Genomic DNA, 16,415 nt, shown 5'->3' with positions numbered 1-16,415 from the left:
TCATTCTAAAATTCTAAAATTTCATTCATAGCAGCCCCTAGAACTGGGGACCTGCATTGTCGAGGTGGTGCTGGCAGCCTCACTCAAACATGTCTTCCTCAAACCCTTTCCTCCCCATGCCACTCCCCTTCTGACATACTACTACACAGTCCGGGGGTTTCTGTAATTTTCAAGCTTTGCCCAATGCTCACACTTCCCTCCTCTGAGAATGCCCTCCATCGTCTCCCCTCTGTCTTGTTTATAGCTCAGATTCCACTTCCACCAAGACATCTCAAAGCTCATGCTCGGGCCAGCAACATAGCTCACCTGGGAAGGTTCCTGTTTTGCCATGCACTAGACCCAGGTTCAAGCCCAAACCCCCACTGCACTGGGAAAGTTCTGGTGCTGTGATATCTCCCTCTGTCTCTCTAAAGAAGTTAGCTTGGAGTGGTGAAGCCCAGACAACAGGCAAGAAAACCTAAAACTCCCAACATGCTTTTCCAACAGTAGAAAAGATAAAGATTAAGCAGTGACCTTTTTTTTCCAGGTAATTTACAAGTTACTTTAATCATATGATGTGGGTTTGCCTATTTTACTTTGTTAAGTTTTTTTTTTTTTTTTTGCCTTCAGGGTTATTGCTGGGGCTCAGTGCCTGTACCACAAATCCAATGCCCTTGGAGGCTATTTTTTCCCTTTTTGTTGCCGTTATTGTGGTTATTGCTTTATCGATGTCAGTTATTAGATAGGACAGAGAAATCGAGAGAGATGGGGAGACGAGAGAAAGACACCTAAAACAAGGGCAACAAAAGGGAATACTTTTTTTTTATTTTTTAAAGAAAGACACCTGCAGACCTGCTTCACCGCTTGTGAAGAGATCCCCAACAGGTAGGAAGCTGGGGGCTTGAACCAGGATCCTTGAGCCTTTCCTTGGGCTTTGCGCCATGTGTGTTTAACCCACTGCGCTACCACCCTGCCCTCGGTAAGATTCTAAACCTGGGAGTTGTGCAGTAGCACAGTGGTTTGGTGCAGGTGGCACGAAGCGCAAGGACCGGTGTAAGCATCCCGAATCAAGCCTCTGGATCCCCACCTGCAGGAGAGTTGCTTCACAAGCGGTAAAGCAGAAAAAGAAAAAAAAAAAAAAGAAAAAAAAGAAAAAAAAAGTTAAAAAGAAAAAAAAGTTAAAAAAAAAAAAAGTGCTGGGTTTTGAACCCAAGCAGTTAGATTTGAGAATATAGCTTTGCCGACTACATTTGTCTGCCTCTTCCTTACATAGTGCAGAGCTCTGGCAGTGTTCTGATTGTTGTTGGTTTTTTTTTTTCCCAGAGCACTGCTCAATTCTGGTTTATAGTATTGCAAGGGATTGAGCCTGGGACCTTGGAGCTTCAGGCATTAAAGTCTTTGTATAACTTACTATGTTACCGCCCATGCTCTTTAGTCAAACACTAAGGCAAAATTCTCTTGCTTTCTTAGTGTTTTTGCCAATATCAGCAACAGGTTTTTTTTTCCCCTGCCTTAATTAGAGGAATTGAGTTCATTGAGACTGGAACTAAGCAGGTGGATTGCCTGAGTCAGATAATGATCATATTTTGCTATGTGGACTTGCTGTAGACAGGTGGGTCTTCAAAGAGTTTTCACGACCTGAAAGTGGAAGTTCATCTATGTTCACCGGATTTTGGGGTTTTAGAACTGGGAAGGGGCTAAATAACCTCCTCTAATGGTTCCTAAGTACTCAGTGCTGGGGCCCTTTACATGGTTCTTCCTGAAAGGCTGGGGTAGGTAGGTACCATAGTGGTTATGCAGAGACTCAATCCCCTGCACCATTATAAACCAGAGCTGAGCAGTGCTCTGGTAAAAATAAAAATACTACAGTTCTTCCTGAAGTGCATACCCTTTTTTTAAAAGAGGAAAAGACAGAAGGACACAACACAACTCCACTACCCTGTTCAGGCACCTCCTCTATAAGATTTAAAAAACAAAAAAGATTGGTGGTCTGGGAGGTGGCGCAGTGATAAAGCTTTGGACTCTCAAGCATGAGGTCCTGAGTTCGATCCCCGGCAGTACATGTGCCGGAGTGATGTCTGGTTCTTTCTCTCTCCTCCTGTCTTTCTCATTAATAAAATCTTTAAAAAAGAAAAAATTGGGAGTCGGGCAGTAGCGCAGCGGGTTAAGCGCAGGTGGCGCAAAGCACAAGGACTGGCATAAGGATCCGGGTTCGAGACCCCGGCTCCCCACCTGCAGGGAAGTCGCTTCACAAGCGGTAAAGCAGGTCTTCAGGTGTCTCTCTCCCCCTCCCTGTCTTCCCCTCTTCTCTCCATTTCTCTGTCCTACCCAACAACGACGACATCAATCATAACTACAACAATGAAATAAGGGCAACAAAAGGGAATAAATAATAAAAGAATATTTTAAAAAATTGTAGAGAGTCGGGCAGTAGAACAGCAGGAAGCGCACGTGGCACAAAGCACAAGTACCAGCATAAGGACCTCGGTTCGAGTCCCCGGCTCCCTACCTACAGAGGAGTCGCTCTCCCTCACTGTCTTCCCTTCCTCTCCATGTCTCTCTGTCCTAACAACGACGATATCAGTTGCAACAATAACTACAACAATAAAACAAGGGCAACAAAAGGGGAAATAAAGTTTTTTTTTAATTGTGTAAAGCAGCCTGGGAGGTGGCTCAGTGAATAGAGTTGGACTTAAAGGATGGGGTCCTGGCATTCCATGTACCAGAGTAATACTATGGTTCTTTTTCACAGGTTAGCCTTTAAATAACAATAATGAAGCCAAGAGATAGCTCATCTGGTAGAGTGTACCTTGCCAGACATGAGACTGGATCAAATCACTGGACCTACAAGGTGGTACATACAATAGGTGGGGCGCCATGATGGTGGGTTTCTCTTCTCTGTTGGAAATGAATAATCAGCCAGGGGAGACTGCCCAACAGTGGTATTACACCTATGCAAGACTCTGGGTTCACTCCGTTACCTCAACAAAAAAAGTAGTAAAGCACCACTTCGCCATTCATGGGATTCTTCCTGGTTTGACCTTTGCTGTTATCATGTGGTAACTGTATTCAATCCAGGGCCTCATACTTGAAAAATATACCTTCCAAAATTATCCACTTCCTGGGGTGGGAGACTGACCTTTTTTTTTTTTTAATGTTCACAGAAAAACTCGGGTTTTTGAGCATGCTTGATAATGGCTCGGTTTGTCCCCACCGCCCCTTTTATTCCTTCTCCCAGACCACTGTTGAGCTCTGACTTACGGTGGTTGCTGGATGATTGAACGTGAGGCCTTAGGTGCCTTTTTGCATAGCCGTGATGCTATCGCCCCAGCCCCGAGCCCAGTTTTCATTCTGTGTGTTTTAGAGTGACAAGTGCAACGCCACCCCCCACGGGGTCCCACCCTTGTCCTTCCTTCCTGGGAGCCCCGGGGCGGCACCGGACTTGCTGCAGGGTAGGGGCACGTGCTTTGTCCGCCGAGTCACCTCCAGGTTCCAGCCTCTGGCTGCGAAGCCACGCGGCCTCACACAGGCTACGGAGAGGGAGCCGGGCTCGGGTCCCTCCCGCCAGTTGCGGGGTTGGGGGGGGGTGTGGGGGGGAGTGGGTAACAGGGCACAGTCCACCGCCATTTCTCCCAGCGGCTGCTTCCGCTTGGCCGGGGCCGGAAGGGGCGGGGCTTGAGGCGGACGCTGGCTCCTCGGTCACGTGGGAGGGCGGTACCGGCGCCAGGGGATCTGCGCCGAGTCCGAAGCGCCGCGGTTTCCCCGACAGCGACCGTCGGGTCTCCGGAATCGCGCCGGGCTCGGGAACCCGGGCCAGCACCCGGGGGCGCCCCGTCTCTGGTGCAAGAGGCTGGCGCACACTCGTCCCGCTCCGGAGGACGGGGGGCTGCCCGCGCGGCGCATCGCCGTCCACACCTCCCCGAGCCCGCTGCCCCTTAGGACTTGCTGCAAGCGGGGCGGGAGGAGCGTGGGCCTCGACCGCGGCGCGCCCCGTCTGGGCCTGGCGGGGAGCATGGCGCTGTGGCGGGCCTACCAGCGGGCCCTGGCTGCTCACCCGTGGAAGGTGCAGGTCCTGACCGCCGGTGAGTGTCCCGCTGGCGTCAGGGCGGCCTGCGTGGGGGGCACAGGCCCGGCGCCGCGGCCCCCGCCGGCTCACTGCGGCTGAGGCCCCTGGAAGGGTGGGCTGTCTTCCGTCTGCTGCTGTCCCCGGTCTGTCCTGGAAGGTGGGGCTGTTCGTAAGGAGGCCGACGTTGCTGGAAAGTGCAATCTGGAAGCCATTAAAAAGCTGTTGCGCTCAGGGAAGTGTTGCAGCGGACAGAATCGGACTCTCAAGCATGAGGTCCCAGGTTCAGGCCCCGGCACCGCATGTACCAGAGTGATGTCTGGTCCTCTCTCTCTCTCCTCTTCTCTCTAATTAATAAATAAGATCATAAAAAAAAAAAAACTTACATGTCATCTCACCTGCATAAAGGTGTTGCTCTCAGGAAACCTTAATTTAGAAGTTAACAGTAACGGGAGTGAGCGGTAGCGCAGCGGGTTAAGCGCACGTGCGTGGCGCAAAGCACAAGGACCGGCGTAAGGATCCCGGTTCGAGCCCCCGGCTCCCCACCTGCAGGGGAGTCGTTTCACAGGCGGTGAAGCAGGTCTGCAGGTGTCTATCTTTCTCTCCCCCTCTCTGTCTTCCCCTCCTCTCTCCATTTCTCTCTGTCCTATCCAACAACGACGACATCAATAACAATAAAACAAGGGCAACAAAAGGGACTAAATTAAAAAAAAAAAAAGGAATTAACGAATGCCCCTCTGTTTTAGTGTGCTATGTAGACACGTTTCTTCATAGTCTGGCGACGGAAATAGGAGTTGATCTTAGATAACATCCTTATACTTGCTGGAATCAGAACTCTTGCCCCACACCCTCTCTGTTGTTGGGCTTTCCCCAACCTGAACCAACTTTCACATAGGAAGAGGCAGGGGCAGGGCGAGGCGGGGTGCCTGGGATAAAGCTGGGTCTCATGCATGGCAAAGCAGACGGAGTCTCAAAAGCTCTCTCACTGCTTCCCTTTTTTCTTTTAATGTACTTCCAGGGAATGACGTTAGGGGCTCACATATGTGTAATAATCATGGAACCACTTATCCCAATTTTTTATAACTATAATTCGAGACAGAGGACAAGAGATACCAAAGCACCACTGTGACCCATGGAACTGCCCCTGGTGCTGACCATGCTTTTGCAGGTGGTGTCAGGGACCAAATCCTGGGCCCAAGATGGCTTAATGGAGCCAAAGTTTGGATGCTTTAGTGCTATGTTGTCTTCTCTTCTACTTGTCTGTGTTTCTCTCTGAATGAAAAGGCAGCCTGGAACAGTGAGATTCACATGCAAGGCAGTGCAAAAGAAGAAAAAAAATCTTGTGGCCCTGAAAGTGACACAATGGATGTATTGGACCCTTAAGCCTGAGGTCCCATGTTTGATCTCCAGTATTACATGTGCCAGAGTCATGCTCTGATTCTCCTTCTCCCTCCCTCTCATAAGTAAATAATTAAGTAAAAACAATGATACGTTTCTTCAAATCAGTGGCTTAGTGGGGACCTCATGGAGACATCCCAGTGACTTAATCAGCGTTACTCAATGACCGGCATTACCGCTACCCTCTTCCTGTTGCGGGTCAGCTCACAAAAGCACAGGTGGCACAGCCTAGCGGGCTTGTGAGGAGAGGACAGCACAGGATGACCGGGTTGGGGGGGGGGGTGTCTTACCTGTGTTTAGAAGATTCTAACTCAGGCCTTGGGCTTCTGGGAAGAAGTGCTGAATGTGGGGGTGGGATGCTGCAGGAGTGCAGGGTGGCACAGGGAATCTGTTACTAGACTGACCCTCTCCTTCAGCCCTAGAAGCTTCCTTGGGTAACTGGCCAGGCAGTGGACTCTTCCGCCCAGGCCTTTCCCAGCTCCTTGCCCATCCACCCCGTGTCTTGTCCTCACAGTGTCCCTCAGCCTGCATGACTCACCTAGCTGCGTGTGTGGTGACTCATGCGGGACTATTTGATGGGAACTTGCACACTGGGCCCTCTGCCCGGCCTCAGTCCCGGGGGGTCCCAGGCTGCAGCAAGAAGGCCCTCCTTGGGGCCATCAGGAGCAGGGTGGGGGGACATTCGGTGTTTCCCTATGGGGGGGTGACAATTGAAGGGTAGGAGCTAGAGCTCCCTGGGTCTCAGATGCAGAGGTGGTAGCAGGATGGGGTGCTGGTTGGGGTTGGGGGACTGGGGAGCTGGGGCCCAGTCTCCATACCTGCATTCTTCCCAAGGGGTTGAAATCTCAGCTCAGCCCTAATGCAGTCTTGGTGGTGCCTTCCTCAGACTTCCCCAAACCTTTCAGACTTTCTCTGATTCCCAGTGGATTTGAGTCGACTAATAAAAGGGTGTGTGTGTGAGCTGGATTGAATTCAGGAACTGTTTTTAGACCCCAGTACACTTGTTCCTGAAATCCCACAGGAAAACTCATCACACTGGAAAACACAACTGAGATTTCAGGCTTGGGGATGGAAGACCAGAATCTAGGGGCTGAGTGGTGGTTCACCTGGCAGAGTGCACACGGTATCTGAGGGTGGCGGGGAAGGGGGCTTCACTAGCACAGGGTGGTGTTGCAAGTGTCTCTACTCTGTCTCTCACCTCTATCAAATGAATGGCTCTTGGAAATGACGGGCCCTGTAGGCACTGAACCCTGGTGGCAAAGAGATCAGGATGTTGTGAGTCAGAGCGTTACTAAACTTCTCTGGCCCTCAGTTTCCTCATTTAGAATTAGTACTTCATGATATGACCTCAGAGTCACTGAAGGGAAGTATTTGCAAAAGAGCTTTATAATACAATGGCTCGGTCGGTAGCATAGCGGGCTAAGCACACGTGGTGCAAAGCGCCAAGGACCGGTGTAAGGGTCCTGGTTCGAACGCCCAGCTCCCCACCTGCAGGGGAGTCGCTTCACAAGCGGTGAAGCAGGTGTGCAGGTGTCTTTTTCTCTCCCTGTCTTCCCCTCCTCTTTCCATTTCTCTCTGTCTTATCTAACAGTGTCAACATCAATAATAATAATAACTACAACGATAAAAAACAACAAGGACAACAAAAGGGAAAATAAATTAATCAATAGGGAGTTGGGCTGTAGCGCAGCAGGTTCAGCGCACGTGGCGCAAAGCGCAAGCACCGGCGTAAGGATCCCGGTTCGAGCCTCTGGCTCCCCACCTGCAGGGGAGTCGCTTCACAGGTGGTGTAGCAGGTCTGCGGGCGTCTGTCTTTCTCTCCCCATCTCTGTCTTCCCCTCCTCTCCATTTCTCTCTGTCCTATCCAACAATGATGACATCAACAACAACAATGAAAAACAACAAGGGCAACAAAAAGGGAAAATAAGTATAAAAAATTAAAAAATAAATAATAAAGTTTTTAAAAAAGGCTTTTTTTAATTATCAAAAAACTTAAAAACTGTGGTGGTGGGGTAGATAGCATAATGGTTATGCAAAGAGACTGTGCCTGAGGTTACGGAAGTCCCAGATTCAACCCCTGCACCACCATAAACCACTGCTGAGCAGTGCTCTGATGAAAGAGAAAGAATAAATAAGTAAGTAAATAAAGAAAGAAAGACATAAAGAAATGTGCCAGGGTTAGCCCTTCCTGTGAACTGGCAACTTGGGCATACACAGTCTTCTTTCCATAGTATTGTTTGGGTTGGGTTTGTTCCACTTGCCATCAACCTGACCGCGGAAAGCTGCCTCCAAAGTGCAGAACAAAAGCTTCGTGTGGTGCTTCATTCGGCCTAGGAAGTGATCCTGCTGCTTGGGGTCCTTAAAGCTAGCTGGGCAGCTCTTTGAGGAAAGGAGCTGAGTCACCCCTGCCCCCGGGCTCGGAGGCTTAGTCAGGTCTGCAGAGGCTGGAAGGGAGGGTCAGCCAGGCTGAGTAAGAGGTGAAGAAGCAGTGTCTGCACCCACTACTGCCGAGCCAGGGCTAGCAGCCGGGGCCGGTGTCCGAGGGTCCACGTTCTGAGTCAGCCTTGTCCTGCCCTTTCTGCAGGCCCTGCCAGTTTCCGCTCCAGACACTGCCCCAGGTCTGGACTGGGCCAGAACTGAGAGAAAGACCATCCAGCCCAGCCCCCAAGAAGGAAACAGGCAGGGGGGCAGAGTGCTGTGCACTCAGGCCTCACGCGGCTGTCTGTGGAGCTGGCGTTAGATAGCTGGTTGCGTCCCCTTGCACTGCCCTGGGTCTCTGGATGTTGCGTGTAGCCCAGTTTATAATAGCGCCTTGTAGGGGGATCCCGGCCAGGAGAATGTTTGGGGTGGTCCCCAGGGACGTGCTCCAACTCTCACTGTAGGGTCCCGGCCCCTACCCCTGGCAGCTGTGCAGCAGTTGGGACCTTGTGGGGAGGAAGGAATCAGCTCTTCTGGCCCTGTGCCTTTCTCTGCCTGCGCCCCCCACCTCCTGTGCTCAAGGACAGGCTTCCTGCTCCTCAGCCAGTTCTCTGCCCTCTGCCTTCTTCTCCTGCTGACATTTTATTCTCTTGTGTCTTGAGACTCCACATGCAAAAGCACAATAGGGGAGCTAGGAGACTACCCCAACCTGTGCCTAGGGAAAGGGTGCAAAATCTGGGTCTTTTCCACTGGGGGGTGGGGGGGTGGTAGGCTCCCCGCCTCCCCCACCTTCCGCCACCTTCCTCCTCTGCTGGATGCAGTGGCCAGTGACGGCATGAGAACTGGCACCTGCCCAGGGGTATGATGTCACATCCGCACCAGCGTCTGCCTGCTGGGCTCTGGGCCCAACCTGGTGTTGGGGCATCACTGCCCAGCAGCCCCATGTCCTGCCCCATTGGGCTCCAGCATTAGGTTCCTGCAGGCCTCTTGCCTGAGACCCCCCTGAAGCAAGTCCAAGGACAGGAAAGTTGAAGCACTGGGAGACCCAGAGCACCCCACTATGTCCAGGGGGACCCCAAGAGCCTGTGGTAGTTTGGGTCTACTTGGGCTTCGGGCTTTGGGGAAGGTGAATAGGCCATCTGAACTACAGTGCTTCTGATTCCAGCCATTCCTGGGACCAGAATCTGCTCTGTGAGCAGGGAAGGAAGTGTGGGGTGTTCTGCCTGAAACTGGACAGAACTGGCAGGGCTACAGAGCTGCCATTGCCCCTGCTGCTACCCTGTTTTTCCTCAAGCTTCATGGGTGTAATTTGGGGACCTTGAGAGCTGCAGGCTTCCAGGCTGTGGGTTTCCTTCCTGCTCTGCCTGTCACTCTGTGACTGTTGGCATAGAGTGAAAACGCACCTCTCTTCACAAGTTAGTCTCCCAGGATTCCTGCTGCTCACCCTCCCTACAGGGTGACAAGAAATGCAGGTGATGGCATTCTGAGGAGGGAAGAGGAAATGCATTCACCCAGGAAGTGTTCTTGGGATCTGTGGGCTGGAACAGGGGCCAGGGTGGAGGAAGAAGCCTCATGGCACTCATTGGCCCTTGAGCCTATGCCTACCAGAGCTGCAATTCCAGTTCCTCTGTACCACATCACCATGTCTCCGAGACATTACCTGGAGGTGTGACGCTGACTCCCAGGCGAGGGGCAGGTGAGAGCTGGACGTCTTGCCAGAGTCACGTTGGGCTGTTGGTCCCTTCATGCCAGGGGTGACTGCCCTTCAGTGCTGCGCTTCACTATCCTGGGGTCCCTCTTTCCTTTATGCTTGGTCACAGTGCGTCTGAGAGTACAGCTGGGGACCCCGTGTTGCTGTGGAAGGGGCCTGGTGGTTGTGCACCTGGCTAAGTGCACATGTCACCGAAGTTCCAGGAGCAGGGACCAAGCTTTCCGGTCCACCCAGTCCTCACAACTTGAGCTAACCTCTACCCTTTGGCTGGACTTAGAGTTCTTGGGGCCTGCTGTGGGCGCTGTTTGTCCTGGGCCCAGGGGCTTGGCTGTGTTGTGGGGCCTGAGAGGACAGTCTTAGCTTCTGTCCCTCAGGCTGGGAGGCTGAGCTTCTCAGGGGAGCCTCTGCCACCTTGGGAGTGTGGGGAGATACTGAGTACGAGTGTACTGAGCAGCTCGTGGGTGGGAGTCCCGGATGCCCAGGTCTGCTATGGGCGCCCTTGTTTCAGCTCAAGCTCAGGGCATTGCTCAGCTTCCTCTGGTGAAGAGGAGGAGGAGGGGGGACAAGGGAGAGCATGGGTGTAGCCAGCACAGGCGTCAGAGCCAGCAGCCGAAGGATGGGGTCTCGGGTATGTTTGCCCAGTGCTGATTGAGGGCACAGGGATGGTAGTGGCTGCAGGGCTGCTGGGGCCGTCATTTCCCAGGGCAGTGGGCCGGCGGGCTGGAGGGCAGAGTCACTCCAATCAGCCCCCACTGTTTGTTTACTGAGGACCATCACACCACCATAACTGATGGAGGGGGTGTCTCTGGAAATAGTGATGTCCTTGGGGATGGTTTCCAGGTGTGGGTGTCTGACTGGAGCTTCGTGTCTACAAGTGAGGGGAGGGGAAGGGGTGTGGGACTGCTCTGCCTATTACAGCTTAAGCTGGGGTAGTGAGTGGGAGGGTCTGGGCTCTCCCAGAGATGTCAGCCGTGTGCTCCTTGCTCCTTACACCCCACTGCCATGTAAAAAGAGGTTTACTAGGGAGTCGGACAGTAGCGCAGTGAGTTAAGTGTAGGTGGTGCCAAGCGCAAGGATCCCTGTTCTGGTCCTGGCTCCCCACCTGTAGGGGAGTCGCTTCACAGGCAGTGAAGCAGGTCTGCAGATGTCTATCTTTCTCTCCCCCTCTCTGTCTTCCCCTCCTCTCTCCATTTCTCTCTGTCCTATCCAACAACGACAACAATAATAACTACAACAATAAAGCCACAAGGGCAACAAAAGGAAATAAATAAATAAAAAGATGTTTACTGAGGGGGCCAGGTGGTGGCACGCCTGGTAGAGAGCACATGGGACAATGCTCAAGGTCCTGGGTTCGAGCCCCCCACGCCCCACCTGCAGGGGGAGACTGTAGAAGCAGTGAGGTAGTGCTACAGGTGCCTTTCTTTCTCTCTCTATCCCCCCCTTTCCTCTCAATTTTCCTCAGTCTCCATCCAAAATAAGTAAATATTTAAAAAAAGAATTAAAAAAGAAAGAAGGTTGAGACGCTGGAGCCACGGCGGGGTGGCGTGCTGCTGAGCCCACACCCGGGATTCCTGTGGGCTGGGGCCGCCAGCCAGTCCACGCACTGCCTGTTGTCCAGCATCTGTGTCCTCTAAGGAGTTCAGGAGCTCCGTGGCAGGGTCTGTGATGCCAGGGGAGCATTTGGAGGTGCCCGGGCTCAGAGACTGCTCCCTCAGACCTGAGCCCTGTGCAGTGTTACTGGGCCAAGCGTCTGTCACCCAGCCTGGCACCTTGGCCCGCTCATGCCTTAGAGTCGTCCTCCTCGCAGTTCCCCACAACTCGAGACCACGGCCACCGGCCAGGGTCTTACATTGGCCTGGGGCGACTAGGGTACAGCCCAGAAAGTGGAGCAGTAGATAAAGTGCTGGGCTCTTAAGCATGAGGTCAGGTCGAGTTCAGCCCCCAGCAGCACATGTACTGAACTGATGCTCTGGTTCTCTTTCTCTCATTAATAAATACATAAAATCTAAAAAAAAAAGACGAGGGTTCCTTATCAGTCAGTGTGACCCTGCATTGGCCAGGGTGGGAACTGGGGGTGCCTGGGAGGGCTGTGGTTCCTCTGCTTTGCTCTCTGTCTCTCCCTGCTTATGTCTGATTGAAAGAAAGGAGGAGGGGGGAGCTGGGCGGTAGCGCAGCAGGTTAAGTGCAGGTGGCGTAAAGTGCAAGGACTGGCCAGGGATCCCGGTTCAAGCCCCCGGCTCCTCAGCTGCAGGGGAGTCGCTTCACAGGTGGTGAAGCAGGTCTGCAGGTGTCTATCTTTCTCTCCCCCTCTCTGTCTTCCCTCCTCTCTCCATTTCTCTCTGTCCTGTCCAATAATAATGGCATCAATAACAACAATAATAATTGCAACAACAAAACAACAAGGGCAACAAAAGGGAATAAATAAATAAATATTTTTTTTTAAAAAAGGAGGAGAGGAGGATAATGTCTGGAGTGATGGAGTCCCACAGGTGTGAAGCCAGCCCCACTGGCAAAAAGCAAAACCAAACCAGAACCTGGTGCTGGGAGCCGGGGCCTTGCTACTTGCTGTTTACGTGACCCAGGACCTGACTTTTCTTTTTTTTCTTTTTTTTTTTTTATGAGAAAGATAGGAAGATAGAGAAAGAACCAGACATCATTCTGGCACATGTGTTGCCGGGGATCGAACTCGGGACCTCATGCTTGAGAGTCCAAAGCTTTACCACTGTGCCACCTCCCGGACCACATGGGACCTGCCTTTTCTTAGCTCTAACATGAGGGGTTTGGATGAAGCTTCTGGCAGGCCTACCTGGTTCTGACAGTGACTGGTTCTCAGGCCCTGCTTCCATTGAGTCTCTGACCGACTCCCCACTCTGGCTCCGTGTGGAGGGCCTGGGCCCTGGCCTGCTCAGGGCTGCGTCTCCCAGTTTCTTTCTTTCTTTTTCTTTTTTTAATATTTATTCATTTCCTTTTGTTGCCCTTGTTGTTTTATTGTTGCAGTTATTATTGATGTTGTTGTTGTTGGATAGAACTGAGAGAAATGGAGAGAGGAGGGGAAGACAGAGAGGGGGAGAGAAAGACAGACACCTGCAGACCTGCTTCACCGCCTGTGAAGCGACGCCCCTGCAGGTGGGGAGCCGGGGGCTCGAACCGGGATCCTTACATGCAGGTCCTTGCGCTTGGCGCCTCCTGCGCTTAACCCGCTGCGCTACCGCCTGACTCCCTCTCCCAGTTTCTAACAAGACACATGGGAAGTGTCACCATCCTGGGGACAGAGGTGCTGAAACAGCAGCAAGGGAATGGCCATTCGCCCCAGAATTAAGCCCTTTTGGGTTTGGGAGGTCTGAGCCTTAGTAATAGACACCTGCCCTGCTGATGTGGCCGCTGCTCCTGGGAGCCGTCCTGACCTCACTCTGTGCCCTGTGCAGGGTCCCTGATGGGCCTGGGTGATGTCATCTCACAGCAGCTGGTGGAGAGACGAGGTCTGCATGGGCACCAGTTTACTCGGACCCTGACCATGGCCTCTCTGGGCTGTGGTTTTGTGGTAAGTCTCAAGCCTCCCCTCCCTCCCCTTCCCCAGGCTTCCTTCGCACCTCTTCCAGTCCAAGCACCCATTTCCCTCTCCTCGTGTACCCACCCCACTCTCCATGGCCTCTTCCAGGGTCCTGTGGTGGGAGGCTGGTACAGGGTCTTGGACCGGCTCATCCCGGGCACCACCAAGGCAGACGCACTGAAGAAGATGCTGTTGGACCAGGCGAGTAGAGGGGAAGGGAGCCAGGAGGGTGAAGTGAGTCTAGGAAGGGACTGTGTGTGCCACTCAGCTCCCACCTCTTTTCCCTAGGTGGGCTTTGCTCCGTGTTTCCTGGGCTGCTTCCTCCCACTGGTGGGAGCACTCAATGGCCTGTCAGCCCAGGACAACTGGGCCAAGTTGCAGCGGGTAAGCTGGGAGGGTGGGGCATCTCTGCAGACATATTGGCCACGGGGGTTGGGGGGGGGGAGTGCGGGCAGAACCCAGACTCTGGAGGAGAGGGGACAGGGGCTGGAGGAGGGCAGTCTGGAATAAGTCTGTGATGTTCAGATGGGGAGGTAGCACTGTGGTTAGTGCAAGTGCTGATTCGATCTCTCTCTCTCTCCTCAGGATTACCCAGATGCCCTCATCACTAACTACTATGTAAGAGCAGGCACCTCAGCTGCCCATTCTGCTGCCTCATTAAGTGAAAGGGCGGGGGGTGGGGGGAAGGGCTGACACAGAACCTCAGAGGGGTCTCTCTCAGCCCTAGTGTGGGCACCATGTTCAGGGGAGCACCTGGCTGCTGACCTTGTTCTTAACTGTCAGACAAGGATCTGAATCTAGGGGCCCAGCGATGGAGACAGCCCCCCCCCCCCCCCAATTTTACTTTCTCTTTCTTTAGCTCTGGCCTGCTGTGCAGTTGGTCAACTTCTACCTGGTCCCCCTCCATTACAGGTATGACATACCTCTATATCAGCCTTCAGGGAAGAGCCAGATTCTCAAGGGTTGTAGACCAGGTGATGCTTATTTCAATCTTAAACTACTGTAGACCTCCTAGAACATTCTGCCCTAACCAGCTCCTGAGACTCCTGGGCATTTTCTGTGGAACCTCCCAGAGTGTCTGCCCACTGGCTTCCCCTCTTCCCATGGAGCTGCTTCCCCACAGCCTTGGTCTCCCTCCCACAGGGCTCTCTTTCTGATTCACTGGCATTCTGCAGGGACAGTGCCTGGGGCACAACAGTCTTGGGTAAACAGGAAGGTAGACCAGAAAGCCAAGCCGGGAGGGCTGCAGACTGGCCCACTGCAATGTAGTCTTTGACTCCAATAAGAAAGGCAGTTGCTAAAATGGCAAGAGAATGCCTGTGCAACTCAGGATGAGTGGGTAACGCTTTTGGAGGAGAGTGGGGCTTTGGGAACAGACAAAGCTGAAACTCTTCAGACTGGACAAGGTCAAAATTTACAACATTTCTATGAGTAACAGCTAAAAGAAATACAGAACTCAGATCCACACCCTAGACATAATGGTCCTTGTGACACTCTTCGAAACCAGAGCAAAGAGAGTTTAAAATAAAGAGGAGGGGCTCTGATGTGGCAGGCAGCATTGGAAGATGAGCTCTCAGCTGATGAGAGACAGAGATGTTTAAAAGAGGCCTTCAGGGGCTGCATGGTAGAGATGTTTAAAAGAGGCCTTCAGGGGCTGCATGGTTAAGTGCACATGGTGCAAATGCAAGGACCAACCTAAGGATCCTGGTTCAAGCCTCTGGCTCCCCACCTGCAGGGGGGATCGCTTCACAAGCGGTAAAGCAAGTCTGCAGGTGTCTGTCTTTCTCCCCCCCCCCCACTCTGTATTCCCCTCCTCTTTTGATTTCTTTGTCCTATCCAGCAACAATAACAGCAATAACAACAAGGGCAATAAAAAATTGGGAAAAAAATAGCTTCCAGGAGCAGTGGATTCATAGTGTAGGCACCGAGCCCCAGCAACAACCCTGGAGGGGGAAAAAGAAGTCCTCTTTGAGGTCCAGAGGACAGAGAGAGGCACAGCAGGGGAGCTGCCCAGGGTCTGCCCTTGAGGCTCTTGTCCAGAGACAGCTCTGGGACCTGAGCTGCTTGTCACCCCCGTTGTGAGCCTCGTGTCCCCACGGGCTGAAGGAAGGAGCCACTGAAAACCACCTCTCTCCCGTCACCCTCCCCGCTTGTGCTTGCTCCTTACCCCCACCCCTCACACCCCACCCACCCCCGTTCATGGTGCCATTCCTGTGCCCTAGGCTGGCTGTTGTCCAGTGTGTTGCTGTGATCTGGAACTCCTACCTGTCCTGGAAGGCACATCAACTCTAAGCCTGCCTCCTACCGCGTCTTCCTCCCCGCAGTGATGCAGCCTGGCCCCCAGCTGGCCAGCCAACCTCCTCAGCATGGACACACCAGACTTCATAGGGTGGAACTTAAGGGCTCAGTGCTAGAAAATGGCCTATTTCACCCCAAAACATACCAACAGGACTCCTTTTGAAATCACGGAAACTTTTACTTGGTCTCATACCCTCCATGAATTAGGAACTCTTTAAATGTGTGTTGAACAATATGGCCTACCTTTAGTGTACACCCATCTTCCAGCATATGCCAGTGTCCCTCCCTCCTCTTTATAGAACACTTATTTCTCTACCCCTACCCAGACCTTGTGCAGCTTCAGCTTTTAAACTCTTGACATGGTGCCTTCATAAGTGTTATTAAATACATGATCTGGGATCTGCAGAGGCAATAAGTAAGGCTGTGGAGAAGATTACTAGGGAGTCAAAACTCCAGCCAGAAAGAAGCTGAGGCCACCATGCGCAGTCTTCTTTTACAGGTGGGGACAGTGAGGTCACAGAAGAAAGATGGCTTGTCCACACATTAGGCAGAATGGAAGCCTGAACCCAAGCACTGAAGATTGACTGCACACCCCCCCATCTGCTGGAAGCCTGTTGCCTAGAGGAGGCGCTGGAGGAGGTGGGCTCTGGGGGTCGGGGCTGAGCCCACACAGGATTAGTGCCTTTATGAAAGAGACCCCCTGCCCCTCTGCCGTGTGAGGACTCAGGGAGGGTGCCATCCTTGAACCAGAGAGTGGGCTCTCGCCAGAAGCAACGGTGCCATGACCTTCCCAGCCTCCAGCACTGTGAGAAATAAATGCTTCTTGTTTATAAGCCAACCAGTTTGTGTTATTTTTGTTAGAGCAGCTCAAATAGGCTGAGACAGCAAGTTTCCTTAATTCCTTCTCAGTGATCTTTTTTCATATGCAGTGCCAGGGAATGAAGCCAGGGCCTCTCACTTGAATGACACCACCGAGTAGCCTCTCTGGCCAACTTTCT

General features: G+C 52.6%; 1 protein-coding gene across 3 annotated transcripts; it reads left to right on the top strand.

Annotated features, from left to right (window-relative positions):
* Positions 1 to 3,689: 3,689 nt before the first annotated feature.
* MPV17 (mitochondrial inner membrane protein MPV17) lies at positions 3,690 to 16,255 on the top strand. 3 transcript variants are annotated; one of them, XM_060186742.1, is made up of 7 exons: positions 3,690 to 4,061; positions 12,995 to 13,110; positions 13,228 to 13,320; positions 13,408 to 13,503; positions 13,705 to 13,737; positions 13,979 to 14,093; positions 15,342 to 16,255. In XM_060186742.1, exons 1-7 carry the CDS (start codon positions 3,992 to 3,994, stop codon positions 15,368 to 15,370), a joined length of 552 nt encoding a protein of 183 aa, XP_060042725.1. In that variant the 5' UTR covers positions 3,690 to 3,991; the 3' UTR covers positions 15,371 to 16,255. The 3 variants fall into 3 exon arrangements, with proteins under 3 accessions (XP_060042725.1, XP_060042726.1, XP_007532632.1); XM_007532570.3 differs by having other exon boundaries at positions 3,694 to 4,061; positions 13,979 to 14,031; XM_060186743.1 differs by lacking the exon at positions 13,979 to 14,093.
* Positions 16,256 to 16,415: the final 160 nt, after the last annotated feature.

The sequence above is a fragment of the Erinaceus europaeus genome, chromosome 3 (assembly GCF_950295315.1).
Source record: "Erinaceus europaeus chromosome 3, mEriEur2.1, whole genome shotgun sequence".
Lineage (NCBI taxonomy): Eukaryota > Metazoa > Chordata > Mammalia > Eulipotyphla > Erinaceidae > Erinaceus > Erinaceus europaeus.
The sequence above is the reverse complement of the archived record's forward strand: the minus strand, read 5'-3'. Positions and strand labels throughout refer to the sequence as shown.

Bases quoted from the DNA above. Each gene is read 5' to 3' on its own strand.
- MPV17 (XM_060186742.1), top strand. From the start codon at position 3,992: ATGGCGCTGTGGCGGGCCTACCAGCGGGCCCTGGCTGCTCACCCGTGG. The intron at 4,062-12,994 runs GTGAGTGTCCCG...TGCCCTGTGCAG, and splicing joins GGTGCAGGTCCTGACCGCCG to GGTCCCTGATGGGCCTGGGT. The intron at 14,094-15,341 runs GTGATGCTTATT...CCTGTGCCCTAG, and splicing joins TCTCAAGGGTTGTAGACCAG to GCTGGCTGTTGTCCAGTGTG.